Genomic DNA, 16796 nt, shown 5'->3' on the forward strand with positions numbered 1-16796 from the left:
GTGGTCTCTGACTCGACCTGAAAGGCGCTGGCATATGAAAGTCAACATAGGTGAAGAGAAGGAGTGTCCACTGTGGCTCAGCAGTAACGAACCTGGCTATTATCCATGCAGATTCGGGTTAGATCCTTGGCCTCACTCAGTGCGTGAAGGATCTGGCATTGCTGTGAGCTGTGGTGCAGGTCACAGATGCAGCCCAGATCTGCTGTTGCTGTGGCTGTGGCATTGGCTGGCAGCTATAGCTCTGATTCAACCCCTAGTCTGGAAGCTTCCACAAAAAGCCAAAAACAAACAAACAAAAAATCAACATAGGTGAAGAGACAAGAATTAGGGAAAGTGTGATCTTTCAAGAGGCCACCATGAAGCAGGCCAGGGATGCTATGTGGCTGCTGGGGGAGGAAGCAGGGGCCAGACCACAGAAGATCTTGAAAGTCACAGCGAGGAACCATCTGGGGCTTTGGCAAAGAAAGAACATGATCGGATTTGAGTTTGCTCTGGGGCAGGGCAGAGATTGGATTAGGAGGGGAAGAGGCAGGGGCAGGTAGAGAGGCTGGGAGATGGGAGTAACAGAGGTGAGAGAGGCGAGTGGCGGGACCAGGGAAATGGCAGTGCAGATGAGGGAAAGAGCGTGGATTCACAGGATAGGTAGGGCAGCAAATGGGCAGCACTGAACAGTTGCTTGGGTTTGGGGAGTAACAGAGGAAAGTGCTCAGAAAGGATACCTGGGTTTTCATCGGGCACCTAGACAGCTGACCAGCACCTACAGTGAAACAGGGTGGCGAGTTCAGTCTGAGACAGGCTGAGTGCCAGGAGCCCAATAGACAGTACGTGGAGATGCCCCAAAGCGTTTGGGCAGAAAGCCTAGATCCCTTGAGAGAAGTCCAGGCAGGAGAAAAGTGAGAGAAGGCTAGAACAAGTGGCCATTGAGGCTATGGAGGCAGGTGGGCTTACCCAGAGCAGCGAGGATTTTCAAAGGCAATACGACTGCCACTGGTGGGTGGTTTGCCTATGTGTGGTGTCAACAGAAGGTCCACAGACAGCGATATGGGTGTCATCAGCCAGCCAAGCGAGGTTGACAAAAAAAAAGGTAATGGGTAAGGATCGACTCTAGTTTTGGCTCAGCCACCAAAGAGCAGGGTGACCTTGGATTAAGTCAGCACTGAACCTTCTTTGCCTTTTCATCTCTATCCACTAAAAGAAATACACAGATGGATATTGTTATGAAAATAAGTACTGATAGACATAGAATTCTCCTCAGGATCTGTTTTAGGGTCTTCCAAAAAAGGGACTGCTTCCTTTTTCTGGACCAGTTTATAATTTTTAATTAAAACCACAAGTACATGAAAAATGTAGGAGGGAGCTCCCATCGTGGCTCAGCAGAAACAAATCTGACTAGTATCCATGAGGACGCAGGTTCGATCCCTGGCCTTGCTCAGTGGATGAAGGATCCGGCGTTACTGTGAACCGTGGTGTGGGTCACAGACGGGGCTCAGATCCCGCATTGCTGTGGCTCTGGCTTAGGCCAGAGGCTTCAGCTCTGATTCGACCCCTAGCCTGGGAACCTCCATATGCCTTGGGTGTGGCCCTAAAAAGACAAAAAAAAAGAAAGAAAAAGAAAAATGCAGGAAATAGAGGCCAATCAAAAGATGTCACTGTAAAAATTTTTTAAAACATCAGAAGAAATTTTAAAAATTAAAAAAAAAGTTTTAATTAAAAAAAGGAGAAAATGGAGTTCTTGATGTGGCTTAGTGGGTTAAGAATTCGACTAGTATCCATGAGGATGCAGGTTCGATCCCCAGCCTTGCTCAGCTGGGTATGGATCCATCCAGTGTTCGGCGTAGGTTGCAGATGTAGCTCCAATCCCACACTGCAGCTCTGATTTGACCCCTAGCCTGGGAACTTCATATGCCCCAGGTGTGGCCCTAAAAACAAGAAAAAAGATGGATGTCACTGATCTTTTACTCTCTAACAAGTAAGATGCTAAATGAAATTCAGCTATTTCTGGCCCTGCTTCATCCCTCTGCTGCCGTCTTAATGGTTCAGAGTCCTGAGACCCCTTGGACGTGGGTCACAGAGGAATTCTCCTGATAACCCATAGCCGATAACCCGTAACTGAGCTCTGTAGGGGCACCAGCAATTCTTGCCATGGAGGGAGGCACCCTGACCCCTGGCGTTAGTGGAAGAAATGAGTGCTTGAACCTTTTGTGGACAGAGGCAAGCCTCATGCAATCTCTAAAAGCAGCAGCTTTGACAGGAGATTTTGTGAGTGTTGCCTTTCCTCCTCTCACTGCAGCGTGTCTTCTAGGAATGGGGACTCTGATCTTGGAATGACTTGTTTAGGATTATAGTCAGAAGTCACAATCTGTTAATTCCATCTGTTCCCCATGAGAAAAGCAAATCATCCTTGTTGACGCCGGAGGGTCTCAGGTCAACAAGACATTTTTTCTGAGAACCTATGTACGTCATTGCATCAGAGTGTAATAATACTACATTAAAGTGAAAGTAATTCGAAATCAGGCAAGGGTCTGTTGGCCATTTACTGCTACCCAAACTGAGTTCAGGGTTGTGTTTTGCTCTTACTGCTCTCTGAAATCCACCTGCAGCAGGTGGACCTGGCTGAGCCTTGGTGAACAGACTGGCGCACAGTGTGATACATGACCCCACATGCCAACTCATTCTTACCGCAGCTTGCACCCCTCCATGATCCGGGGCCTCTAGCAAAGGTGCTCAGACCCTGAATCCTGGGGCAAACATGGAACGCTAGGGTAACAAGAGTTACCAGAGTAACAAGAACACCCCAAAGAATAGTGGAAATGAATCTTTCATCCTACCATCTCTGCTGTAAGCGTCTGTTCTGTGGGAGTCACAGTCGTTCCCAGTGCTTTGGGTACACAGCTGTGTAAGTATAAAGGGCAGGGCTTTAGGTCACACTGGCTTATACGACATCCTGACCATGCACATCCCAGTGCTGTCACCTTCCTGCTGCATGACCCCGTGCAGGTCACTCAGCCTTCCCAAGCCTCCTTGTACATCCGTAACATGGGCATAGTGATGGCCTAACTCACAGAGCGCTGGTGAGATGCAGGGTAAAGGGGTTAGCACAGTGCCTGGTACCTGGTAAATGCTTAATCATGTCCGTGAAGAAAACATCTCCCTCCGTGGAGTTCCAGCTGTGGCACAGTGGGTGAAGAATCCAACCACAGTGGTTCAGGTCACTGTGGGGGCATGGATTTGATCCCCAGCCCAGGAATTTCCCTATGCTGTTGGTGAGGCCGTAAAATTTTTTAAAAAGAAAGAAAATATCTGTCTCCAAATGTTATTGCGAGGATCGTATAATAGTATCTCACATAGAATAGGTGCCCTGTACCTGACAGCTGCCTTTCTTTCCCCTTTACATTTCCGCCACCAAATTCTTCCTTCCTATGCTTTCTGGAAAGAAGGGATTAGGAGATGTTGATGGGTCTAAAACATGTTGAAACCCAAGAGAGAAGAGATCTAAACAGACAAGCTCCCAAAATGGATATGAACTTTCTTTCTTTTCTGAATCAAGAAGCCAACTTTATAAAATAATCAAGTTCATGCTGCAATGCCAGTTAGGATTCATTTCTTCTTTTAAAAGGGAAAAAAAAATTTAATTTTATGCATAGTGCATGTAGCTCAACTGTTTATAATGAATTGAATACAAAGGAAGGCAGACACCTTCCCATTTAGAAAAGTGAGCTGCTCTAGGGGTTTATAATGAAGTCAGCTTTATGTTTTTCTTATTATGACATTTGCTTAAGAAACACAAATATTTGCCCGGACTTCAGTCACTTGATGTATGTTAGTGTTTTACATGATGTCGGCTCCAGGCAGATCCAAAAGTCAGATCAAAAGGGAAATGCCAAACAGCCACGTAGGAGGAGGCGCTTTAGAAGTTCCTTCATTATAATGATGCACCATCTGGGGGTAGTTATTGACTCTGCCATCGCAGATTGAGTCCTTGCTGTGTACTGGGCACGCTTTGAGTACATTACACATATTCTCTCGTTTAAACTCACAGCAGCCCTGGGGAGCCGATTACCGCATGCCCATTGAACAAATGAGAAAACAGAGCAGAGAGAGAAAGCAGCAGAGACAGGACTCGAACCCAGGCGGTCTGATCCAGAGTCTGTGGCTCCTCTCAAAGGCCCTTCCTCTGTGTTCATGGCTACGTGCCACAGAGGGTTCCAGGGCCTTCACAGCGACCTCTTGCACACTTAGGAGGTGGTGGATACAGCATGTGAGGCCAGACAATGCTTCCCATTGTCCCAGTGGGACATTAGGACATTGATTAAATCCGAAGCCACATTTTTTATCATTGCCTAGAGCCAAAAAGTAACATTTGTTTCCTCTGAGCTAACTTAAAACCGGAGAGGGAAAGAAGAGCAAAGCTTTCTAGAGTATTTCTGGTCCCAATAAATGACTTATTTATTAGCTTACTAATATATTTATATAAGGTTTATAGTATATGAATTTATTAATTTACTTTTTCATTTTTCAAAGTTTTATTGAAACATAGTGGATTTACAGTGTCATAATCATTTCTGCTGTACAACAAAGTGATTCAGTTATACATGTACACACATCCATTCTCTTTCAGATTCTTTTCCCACAAAGATGATCACAGAATATTGGGTAGAATTCTCTGTGGCTATATAGCAGGTCCCCACTGGCCAGTCATTCCACTTACCTCAGCCTTTTTTTGCTTTTTAGGGCTGCACTCGTGGCATATGGAGGTTCCCAGGCTAGGGGTCTAATTGGAGCTACAGCTGCCAGCCTACACCACAGCCACAGCAACGCGAGATCTGAGCCGCGTCTTCGACCTCCATCACAGCTCACAGCAACGCTGAATCCTTAACCCACTGAGTGAGACCAGGGATCGAACTCACAACCTCGTGGTTCCTAGTCGGATTTGTTTCTGCTGCACCATGATGGGAACTACTACATATGCCTTTTAATTCACGGTGCACCACCATGACTCCAGGTGGGGGTCGGCAAGTAATTCCAGATCATGTACCTTATCTGTGTCGATACATCATTTGGGGACCCTGGCCATTCTTTGGTCAACATTATTTGCATTCCTTTTTAAAGCTGAGGATTCAAATCACACTGAAAGGAAGTAGATTTCTTTCAGCATCACAAAATAAGGGGCGCTGTAGAAATCCCAGGAGAAGAGAGAACCATGAAACATCTACCTGATAATAAGAGATACTAGGGAGTGAGTGCAGTGTTTCAGCTCCAATTCCCAGTCAAGCCTGCTCTGGTCCATCTCTTCCTTCTCTTGAATCCCAAACCAGGTTTAACATTTCTACACCGGCTTTCCGAGGCTGCATGAAAAACCTAAGGAAGACCAGTGGTGTTGTTAGATTGAATGATACAGTGGGAGTAACAAAGAGGTGCTCAGAAGACTGGAAGGTAAGTGAGGAGTTCAGAACCTTGCAAAGGGATGCTCCCCAGCTTGTCCACACTTGGCATTCTTTAACACACCAACTTTTGACTCTTTTTTTTGGTAGCACACAGTGTTATGGTGAACTGGCTCATTTATTACAATCTCCAGTGTGCTTGCAGAACCTCTTCAGGTTTGCATATTACATTTGGAGGAAAGTGGGAATACCAGCACTACCCACAAAAGAGGAACGATGACTGGTACATTATCATGCAGAAAAGTAAACTCTTTCTTCCCCAGGGTACATTAAGTCACATCCATGGGTTCAGGTGACATGCCCTTGGTTAAGATACTGTATTTCAGCCAGGATGAGATTACCGCGCCAGGAATTTATTCCATGTTTGCTTTTCAGCTCGTGCGATCTGCCTCATTCTCCAGGGGAGGACAGATGAGTTTCACCAATTTGGACTGGCCATTGCCCAGCCACTTCCAGGCCTCCTTCGGGTTTCAGACCTTTCAACCCAGTGGCATCTTATTAAATCATCAGACAAGGGTAGGAAATATTGCAAAGATTTAAACCTGACTCAAAGTTTGATGTCAAAAGCAATAGAGGGACTTTGAAGGTAAAGTCATTGGACATTTTATCTACTGTCACACAGTAAATGCTGTTGTGTATTTCAACCACAGAAGCTGCTACCCATCCAAAGTTGGTTCTAAACAAAATCAGGCATAGAAAACACGTGATAGGCTATAGAACTGAATTTGTGTATATTCATGGATTCGTTTTCACTTCTTTTTAGGTATGTATTTTATGAGTGGAGGTGAGTTAGAACTATTATAAGTAATAGCATAGCTTCCATTTTCAAGTCTAAGAAAAAAATCAGAAGCTATCCCCAATCCTCCTTTGCGATTCCACAAAAGAGAGCTCTTCAGATTCCTTTTTGCAGCAGCAGCAGCTAGTTGGACCATATTTACATGGGAGAATGGGAGAAAGTAAGGTCCTTTGCTCTCTATTCATGTACAACAAGCCAGAAAAATTCCAAAACTTAAGGGGATTTTAGCTCTTGTGGTGATGTAGGCACAAAAGTCAGCTAATACTCAGAAATCCCCTGGTGGAATGAGTGGGATTTTAAAATAGAAGTACAAGTAGGACATGGTCCTTCTTGGATGTGTTTCTTCTGGGTAGTCAGCACAACAGACATCTAGAATTTGTTGAAAGGAGGGTGTAGCTGCGTCTGGTTATGTCCTAGTAGAATGCCTCTCCTAGTAGAATATATCTGGTTATGCCCAGTAGAATGCTATCTTTGTTCATCCTCCATTAAAGATCTTTTTTTTTTTTTAAACCAAAACAAATACACAAAAATCCTCTTGAAAAAGCACATGCTAGCATTGACATTGTGAGTGTGCCTTTTCCATAAGAGCAGGAGGTTTTGACCGAGCTCTTTCAACACACAATCCCTGTTTCCTCTGCCAAGGGTGAGGACGCTTAGTGTATAATATACAAAATGGTCCAAAGCAGGTGGAATTGGCTTAGCAAAAGATGTGATCAATCCTGGACAGTGCAGGAACCCTACCCTACAAATATTCTAAGAACAGTGCCCTCAACTTCATGATAGCTTAGCTAAGAAATACAGTCTCAATTAGCATTCTTTTATCCAGTTTATAAGAAGTATTGCTAACTTAAAAAAATCAACATAAAGTAAAACTGACAAGGGCTGCAACCACACACTTTAAAAATTGTTTTAGGCTAAACGCTCACTGAAGAATTACATTTGATTGAAAACTGTAAAAAAATTATACCTGGTAGGCTAAAACATCAGTAAAACTAAAATGATAAATTCTAAAACTACACACATTTTTAAAAATTAAGAATTGACAGAATCATATCATCTTGTCAAAATTTAGATCTGCAGAGTTTGACAGTGGAAAATTGAACCTCCTAGAAATTAGGGCCTGAAAATAAAAAATTCATGATCGAAGAGAAGCTATCATTATAGTCATCTATGAAAAAAATGATGAATCAGGTTTTTGTTGTAAAAATTTACTCAGAAGAAAATTGATCCTGATGAAAATAACTTTAGCAGAATGAAAGTGAAAACAGAAAAATTTAGAAACGGTTTAACTGTTTTGTATTACTAACGGAGAAATTAAGTTGGTTTATGAATGTACATCCTTAAAATGCTTTTGTCAGAGGCATCAGTGTTAAAATAACTTGCATTAGATTTTGACATTCATAAACCTTAAACATGGAGTCCAAATATTCAAAAATAATCTTTAGATCAAAATAGCAAAGTCAAAACATTCGGGTCAAAACAGCCTGTTTTGTACATAGTTTTGATCATAAATTCAGTATTGATACGTTCATAGTAGTGACTGCATTGATGGATTTGTGCTCTGATGATTTCAGTCAAGCAGCCTGCAGGTCACCCTGGAGGATGGTCACATTGAACTCAGCACCAGGGATAGCAGTGGCCCAATTCTCACATCTCCCCAGACCTACATGGATGGGTTACTGCATTACGTGTCTGTAATAAGCGACAACTCTGGGTGAGTGGAAGGGCTCTTTTGCCAGAGCGCTAAGAATTTTACTTTATTTAGTTTCATGGAATTTTCTAGTATCTTTCTGGAGTACTGTGTGTCCTTGATGCCGCACCATTTTACTAGTAAGTCTTGGGCCTCTTCTTGGTTCTCTGTCGATTTTTCTCCTTTAAAAAAGTCAGTCAACAGTTGGATGGATAAATACATGGGGGTGCATTCAAAATGGGAGAATGAAACGGGAGGGATGAGAATGAAAGATCTACAAGTTCATCTGCCATGTCGTTTATACATCAGAAGCAGGCAAAATCAACCTGCTCTGTGCAAATTCAGGATAGTGGTTACTCTTGGAGGGGAGGAAGGCTGGAAAGGGGAAGGGAGCCCAGGCAAGGTGCCTGGGGAGATGGTTGATTCTGCTTCTTTGTCTGGATGCTGATGATGTTGGGTGTTTTCACATTTCAGAGGTTCACTGAGTTGTGTACTTAAAACATGTGCACTCTCTGTACATACACAGGCAAACCTTGGAGAGAGTACAGGTTTGGTTTCAGACCACCGCAATAAAGCAAATTTCACAATAAAGAGTCACAAAATTTTTGGTTTCCCAGTGCATATGAAAGTTATGTTTATACTATACTGTAGTCTATTAAATGTGCAGTAGCATTATGTCTTTAAAAAAAAATCCTACATACTTTAAAAATACTTTATTGCTAAAAAATGCTAACCATCATCTGAGCCCTCAGGGAGTCATTATCTCTTTGCTGGTGGAATGTTTGAAAAATTGCAGGAATTAACAAAATGTGACACAGAAACACAGAGTGAGCAAGTGCTGTGGGAAAAATGGTGCCAATAGACTCGCTGGAGGCAAGGTAGCCACAGCTTTCAGTTTGTAAAAAACTGCAGGATCTGCAAAGCATGTTTTTTAAACAAAGTGCAATAAAATGAGATATGCCTGTTTTCTCCTTTAAAAAAGTCAGTCAACAGTTGAATGGATAAATACATGGGGGTACATTCAAAATGGGAGAATGAAACGGGAGTGATGAGAATGAAAGATCTACAAGTTCATCTGCCATGATGTGCAAAATATCATGGGCAAAAAGAAATACATGAAAAATATTTAAATGCTCATTAAGAATAAGTTTAGTTTAATGGGTTATTTCAGGTAGAAGATTTTGAGTCAGAATCAAACACAATCAGTTGGCCACCTAGCAAGAACCATTTTCCAGCTGTTCTCACCCCTCTTTTGCTCTCCTCCTCTTTTTTTCAGACTCCGGCTCCTCATTGATGACCAGCCTCTGAAAAACAACCAAAAGCTTCGAGACTTTTCAGATTCCCAGCAGTCTCTGCGTCTGGGTGGGAGTCAGTTTGAGGGTTGCATCAGCAATGTTTTTGTCCGGAGGTGGGTGCCCTTTCTCTGTGCGTGTGCCGCTGATGAGAATGGCCTGCCCTCCCAGGGAGGGGACTTGCACCACATGCTGCAGGAGGCGCTCACCTCACAATCTTTCAAAACACCTTCTTTGGCATGATACACCCATTAATAGCAAATTAACCCAAAGCTTCTGGGCTCAGCTTCTCCTTGTAGAAACAGCTTTGGAATATAACTTTGGAAAAGGTTTAATTAACTTTCAGATTATAGCCCTGAAAATTATTCATACTGAAATTTTATTTAGTTGTAATCAAGATTGTGCAATTAGATTCAATCATCTTCCCTCAGTTTTCAAGGCCAAGAAATTGTGTGGACCAGTGCAGTGCTAGGAAACCAGATCACCACAGCATTGAACGTGACTTTTCATAGAGTAGGGCCTGGTGCTTGCATGTAAATGTTTAAATGTTCTCTCTCTCTCTCTCTCTCTTTTTTTTTTTTTTTTTTTGCCACAAAACAATCATTTTCAGGTCAGAGCAAAGAAAGCTCTCCCCAGGGCAGAGGGAGGGCGTGGGGTGGTCGTGAACCTTAGGCAGCCTGTTAGGAGCTTGTGACCTGCCATCCCGGCTTGGTGACCATAAGATGAAGCAGATTTATCCATGAGATTTTCCTACTGAAATAAAGGAGAGAAATCCTTCCATGAACTCACTTCTGAGGTTTCCTAATGTGCACATCATCCTAGATCGCCCAGTGCCAGTGTTCGTCCTCTGTGCATATTTGATTTTCATATTTCTGCATGGCCCCCATTCCAAAGACAGAACTATAATATTCTGGCTTTGCCACAATCCTGGCTACTCAAGTCAATAAAAGTTTATTGAGCCCTTCTGCCAGTGAGGCACAGTGCTGGGTATTTAAGGGAAGGCAGAGCTGGGTACAGCACTCCCAAACCTATACGAGCCTAGTGTTTCCTCTAGGCATACCAGATGGGTGGGTGACAGAATTTAGCCAGAAATCAGGACAGTAAGAATGTGCTTTTTGGAGTTCCCATCGTGGCTCAGTGGTTGATGAATCCGACTGGGCACCGTGAGGTTGCAGGTTTGATCCTTGCTCAGTGGGTTAAGGATCTGGCATTGCCATGAGCTGTGGTGTAGATCTCAGACGTGGCTCAGATCCCGCATTGCTCTGGCTCTGGCATAGGCCAGGGCTACAGCTCCGATTCAACCCCTAGACTGGGAACCTCCATGTGCCAGAGGAGCAGCCTAAGAAATGGCAAAAAGACAAAAGACAAAAAAAAAAAAAGAATGTGCTTTTTGGAGTTCCTGTGGTGGCTCAGCCATTAGCAAACCCAACTACCATCTATGAGAACATGGGTTCAATCCCTGGCCTTGCTCAGTGAGGTAAGGATCAGGTATTGCCATGAGCTGTGGTGTAGGTCGCAGATGTGGCTCGGATCTGAAGTTGCTGTGGCTGTGGCATAGCCCAGCAGCTACAGCTCCTTTTGGACCCGCATATGCCAAAGGTGCAGCCCTAAAAGACAAAAAAAAAAAAAATTTTTTTTTTTTGGGTGCCCTGTGACATACAGAGCTCCCCAGCCAGGGATCGGATTGGAGCCGCAGTAGCAACCTAAGTTGCAGCTGTGAGAACACAGGATCCCTAACCCATTGCGCTGAGCTGGGGATGGAGCGCCATCCCAGCACTCTCAAGATGCCGCCAATCCTGTTGTGTGACAGTGGGAGCTCCAAGAATGCGTATTTTTGAAACAAAGTCTCCCTGCCAACGTGTTTCCATTGATGTGTCAGAGTTTCTTTCTGCCCTCCTTCCAGGCTAATGGAGAGTCCTAAAGTCCTCGACTTGGCTAGTAAATCCACCAAGAGAGATGTGTCCCTGGGAGGCTGCAGTTTAAACAAACCACCTTTTCTAATGTTGCTTAAAGGTTCCACAAAGTTTAACAAAGCCAAGACTTTCGATATCTACCAGGTGAGTGTCAAAACCTTGCTGGGTTTTGTTTCTTCCCAGATGATTCTCACAAGAGAACCCTGCCTCACCGGAGGTGCTGGGGGAGGGGCTGGAAGGCAGAGAGGGGTATGGATCACCCGATCCCCCGTTGGCCTGGGACTAATGGGTCATCAACCGTTGGATTATACCAAGAAGTCAAGGTGGTGTTCTTTTCAGCTTTTGTTTTGTATTTTGATGAACATGGGCGGTTTGGGGAGTCATAGACCAACTAGAACCTTGACTTCAGTTTCTCAATGTCTGTAGCCGAAGTCTTGCTCTTTTGACACCTCTGTTGTGTCGCCACACAACAGGCACAAGGACTGTCTCTAGAATCCAGGGTCCTTGACCCTTCTCCTGCCCACAGACACCCCTCTGTCCCCTGCGGCCTATGGAAGTTCCCAGGCTAGGGGTCAAATCGGAGCTGCAGCTGCCAGCCTATACCATAGCCACAGCAACACCAGATCTGAGCCATGTCTGCAGCCTACACCACAGCTCACCACGATGCTGGATCCTTAACCCAATGAGTGAGGCCAGGGATGGAATCTGCATCCTCATGGTTCCTAGTCAGGTTCGTTAACCACTGAGCCACGAAGGAAACTCCTGTCCTGCTTCCTATGACAGGATATACAGGGGCACCCAGCTTTGCCAAGACCAGTGTGGCCTGACCTTGACTGCACATTAGAGCCACCTGAGGCACTTTTAAAATCCCAATTCTTGGGCTGCAGCCCACCCAATTCAGTCAGGTGCTCTTGAGGTGAGTCCACACCAGCAGGAGTTTGTAAAGCTCCTGGGTGATTCTCATGTAAAATTAAGAGAGGCTGAAAGGAAATGAAATTCCTTTTTGGGAGGGTGGAAGCTTCCTAATGAGTTAGACACGGGGTTAGGATTTAAAAAATCCTTCATTCCACCTGGGGTCAATAATGCAACCTCCCCGTATCTGAGGTTACAGTTAATACGATTAATGGATAACACGGAGCACCTCCAATGTGCCAGGTGTTACACTAAGCTCTTTAAGTGGATTTTCCTACGAAATCCCCATGTAACCTTGTGGGAGAAGGACTGTTACCAGGTACATCTTACAGAAATGGATGCTGTGGCTTAGAAAGTAAGCAGCTCGCCCAAGCTCCCACAGATGGAAGGTGGAGTTGGAATTCAAAGCCAGGCAGCCTGGCCCCGAAGCCTGTGCCCTCTTGAGAGCAATGCATTTCTGTTCAACCCACTTTTTACGTAACATCAACCCCACATGGCTCCTCTGCCAATATTTTTCCTGCTGCACAAAGATTTGGGGGAGTTGAAGAGATATATATAAAAAGAACTGTCTTAAGCTATTAAGAAGCAATACATTTCATACATCCCAAAGGGTTGTCATTTTTCCTGTTAAGAAAGGAGCATCTTTAGAACTGCCCCATCAGGAATGAAGTCATTTTTTTTCCCCAGTAAGTCAGAATGACTGAGAGACTAAATTAGCACAGTGATGGTGGAGACGGAGAGAAAGAAATGGATTCAAAGCTATTAAGAATATGGAATTATCAGACTCATAATAATTGAACGTGGGTGGCAAAGGAGAAGCGGGAGTTAGTATAATTCTGAGTCATCTAGCGCGGGCTATGGGCTTGGTAGAGAAGCCAGTCAGGGAGAGAAGAAAAGGACCAATATTTGGCAGGAACAAGACTGAGTAGAGTTTATGGCACAGTGAGTGACGGGTGCCTCAGCCAGGGGGAGAAAGCTGGTGTGACGCTGTCAGGTGTCTCTGGGAGCCTCAGCAGAGAGAGTGGGACCCTGGCTATCGAAGTGGGAGAACCAGTGAATACTGTATTTAATGTGCCCCCCTGTTCTGGGCAAGCCCCGGGATTAGGTGGAATAAGACAGTAATTCTGCCTCCAAAAGCCTAATAACAGAAAGAAGGCAACCAGGCTTTGGAGGTAAGGACTGGACTTTGAGGTCAGACTTTTCGGGTTTGCACTGGGCTTTATCACTTATTACGCGTGTGATCTTGAATGATTATCCAACCTCCCTGTGGGTCTATTTCCTGCAGCACATACGAGGGTATATATCAGTAATATCTCATGGTGCCATGAGGGTTAAATGAAGTAATAAATGTAAAACATGTGGCGATGGTAGGCAGGCGATACATATTAGCTATGGTTGTTATGCATGTGAATAACCTAAGTGAAAGGGACAATGTGCTGCCAGTGTGGTACAACAGGCACTTTCCTGCTGCAGAGACCGGGGGTTCTTCTGGAGGAAGAGGCATAGACTGGGTGTGGGGTATGGGTTGAATTTAGACAAGTGGATATTGTCGCTCCAGGAGCAGGAGCCCAACGCCGGGAGGCAGGATGCTGTGGACATCTCAGGGGCAGGCGCTTGGCAAGCATTCTCTCTGATCCTCATGAGTCTTACTCTCTCTCCATTCTCACCACACCCCTCTGAGAACAGAATCAATTGCCAGCTTTACAAACCAGGAAATTGGGTCTCAGAGGGGTTAACAACAGTTTGCCCGAAAGCACCCAGTAAGTAAATGGCTGTGATGGAATTGAAACTTAGGGCTGCGGGATCCCAGAGAACGGGACGAGAACGCGCTCTTATAATTCACGTGCTCTTCATGTGTGACCTCTAAGGGCTTGGGAAGCTTGGTGAACAGGGGCAGTTTGGTGGCGAAAGGAGATGGGGTAGGTAAACTCAGAATCACATGCTGGAGTGGATCAGACCAGACTTGGATGGCCTGATGTAATTTTGACATTTTTCTGTAGTCACTCTAAAGCCATTGAAAGGACTGCTGTAAACTGTGTTTAAGATTAATAAACTAGGGAGTTCCTGTTGCGGCTCAGCAGTAATGAACCCGACTAGGATTCATGAGGATGTGGGTTTGATCCCTGGCCTCGCTCAGTGGGTTAAGGATCTGGTGTTGCCATGAGCTGTGGTGTAGGTTGCAGACGCGGCTCGGATCCCGTGTTGCCGTGGCTGTGGTGTAGGCCCGAAGCTGTAGCTCTGATTCGACCCCTAGCCTAGGAACTTCCATATGTCACATGTGTGGCCCTAAAAAGCAAAAAGCAAAAAAAAAAAAAAAAATTTAATAAACTGCCAGCCACCCATGGGATGGTTTGATCTAGGAAAGTTCTAGAGACATGGAGTCAAACTGGCAAAGTACTGGAAAGATCCAGGCAAGAGGGTCACAGGCCTGACTTTCAGGGTGGAGGGACCAGAGTTGAAAGAGAAGGAGTAGAAACAAAATTTGTCTCAAAGACCAATCGTAAGACATGGAAACAGCTTGTGCAAGAGGCCAGGGGGCGGGCGTCAGTGATGACCTGGGTGCCTTGAAGGATGATGGTGCCATTAGGAGAATTTAGGAAGACTTGGTGGCAGAGAGTATCTATGAAAACTGATCATCTCGATGTTACTGGCTGACACACAGAATCATTCAGGGAGGGAGTGGGCCTAGCTGGTGTGAGCCCCCGGAAGGAAGTTCCTGGAAGACCCAGGTCTGGCTGTGATTTTAAGCAATTCACTTAACTTCCTGGTGATCATACATCTCCATTCAGCTGTGTGCAAGAATGGAGTGTTTTAATAATATTATTATTATATATATCAATAAATGTATCATAATATTATTAATATATATTAATAAATAAGTGGTATCAAGTCTGCATCCTGAGCACTCTATCCAGGAATCAGGTGAAATTGGAAAACCCGATCCTGAAGGAATGTGAATTTGTTAGGAAGACTTCAACTGCTAGGGCTTAACCCTCTGCAGGGATCTACAGTGTCACATGAAGAGACAGTTCGAGGATGGGTAAGCTGGAGGCTGGGCTCTGATTCCCCACAGCCATCCTGGCTCCATTCGGCACAGTTCTGGCCTATCTATCCTCAAGGAGCAGTGCCCACACTAGAACCACTGATCTGCAGGCTTTTTCTCTCCTTTAGAAAGGAATGTTTTCCAGAGGCCCTGCCCCTTGATGCCTCTTAAGGCTCATTGGCCAGGAGGGTGTCACATGTTCATGCCTGAACCAGCTGTTAGCAGGGTGAATTCCCATCATTCACTTCCATGAATGGAGAGTCCAGCCAAGCCCTGATCCCTGTGGGAGAGACTTGGGCACGTCTTTGAAATCTGGGCTTTGCTGCCAGGAAAAGAAGGGGAAGGGGTGGCGAGTCTCAGTTCCTTCCAACAACTTTTCTAGTCACATTTGATATTTATTGTGGCTGTTTTTCTCCATCAAAACTCCTTCCTATTAAAAAGTTAAAAGCATCATCCGGTTCAGGATAGACGTCGGTGCATGGGTCAATTCCGATGAAAGTGGAGACAGGCTCTTGTCCCCCCTACACCTTCTGTGTCCTGCTCTCTGGGTCCTTTCAAGGCCCTGCTGCAAAAGCCCAAGTGACCCCAGGGGGAGTGGCAGGATGGCGGCTCCAGGTCCCACTAGCTGGTTATGCAGGCCTTGGTGCTGCTGGCTACATGCTGACTCTCTTAAGGGACACTTGGTTCTCCCTAGGCTCCCTGGAGGGGAGACGGTCTGGATGTGTACCAGCCGCCTGTTCGGACTTGTGCAGTTGAAAATAACAGGACGCATTCATCTCTACTGCATTCAGTCTCAGGATCAGAAGTTAAAATTGAACAAGGCATTTAGCAAGGCATTTTCCACTCCTGCCCCTGCCCCCCCCCCACTGATAATTAGCTGTCCTGATTTTTTGCTTCTTTCCCACACAGCCGTTGCGAGACACAGCAGCAGCCTCTTCGAGGAGCTTGAAGGTGTGGGGAGATGCCCAGTCTTGCCCACCATCTCCAGGGGCCAAGGCCAGCCATGGAGCCCTCAGGTTTGGGGACAGTCCCACCAGCCACTTGCTATTCATACTTCCGCAGGAGCTGCCAAAACCCAGGTATTCATTTTTCTGCCCCAAATCAACTCAATCTGACTATGATTCTCCCCTAGGGCAAGCTAGCTGGCATGACCCCAGGCACCTGTCACTAATGAAGGGGACACCACCACATTTGTGAAAAGAGGTGCTGGCTTGCCCAGGACACAGAGCCTGGCTGCCCAAGCCTGTTCCCTCCCCACAGCTGGAAGGCACACGTGATGCCTGCTGCTCTGAGGCTGAAACAATCAGCTCAGCTCTGGCTTATAATTGACGGTGTTCTAAAAATAAGGCTGATATTTCTTTCCAAAGCTGCTATTTATTTCTATGATAAATCACCTTTCCTCTCCTGCATTCTATAGTCAGAGGAAAATCATTCTGTCAGGAAGACTCGGTGCCAGATGCATCATTTTTAGAGAACACATTTGGACTTTTTGTGCTAACACATTGCATCTCTTTGTGGGGAGGAGGGCTGGAGCAGAGATACTGTGTCAGAAAAAAAAGGTAGAAAAACAAGGCTTGTCATTTGCATGTGGTTTGAAGGAGGCATAAATAAAAAGGTGCCCAAAATTGCTTGATGACTTATCTACAGAGGCTGGATTGCCCAGGAATCAAAAAGTCCTGGCTTTAAACGTTGGCTTTTTTTTTTTTTTT

The 16796-nt window shown here is 45.1% G+C and overlaps 1 protein-coding gene across 2 annotated transcripts in view; it reads left to right on the forward strand.

Annotated features, from left to right (window-relative positions):
* LAMA3 (laminin subunit alpha 3) overlaps positions 1-16796 on the forward strand; it is a 254743-nt gene that overhangs the window by 224649 nt on the left and 13298 nt on the right. For both annotated transcript variants that reach the window (XM_047793935.1, XM_047793936.1), the window contains 6 exons: positions 5316-5433; positions 5817-5957; positions 7812-7951; positions 9204-9335; positions 11123-11276; positions 15997-16166. In XM_047793935.1, the coding sequence (XP_047649891.1) occupies positions 5316-5433; positions 5817-5957; positions 7812-7951; positions 9204-9335; positions 11123-11276; positions 15997-16166 (855 nt within the window). The remainder of the gene's footprint in view (positions 1-5315; positions 5434-5816; positions 5958-7811; positions 7952-9203; positions 9336-11122; positions 11277-15996; positions 16167-16796) is intronic.

Source organism: Phacochoerus africanus, chromosome 8 (genome assembly GCF_016906955.1).
Source record: "Phacochoerus africanus isolate WHEZ1 chromosome 8, ROS_Pafr_v1, whole genome shotgun sequence".
NCBI lineage: Eukaryota > Metazoa > Chordata > Mammalia > Artiodactyla > Suidae > Phacochoerus > Phacochoerus africanus.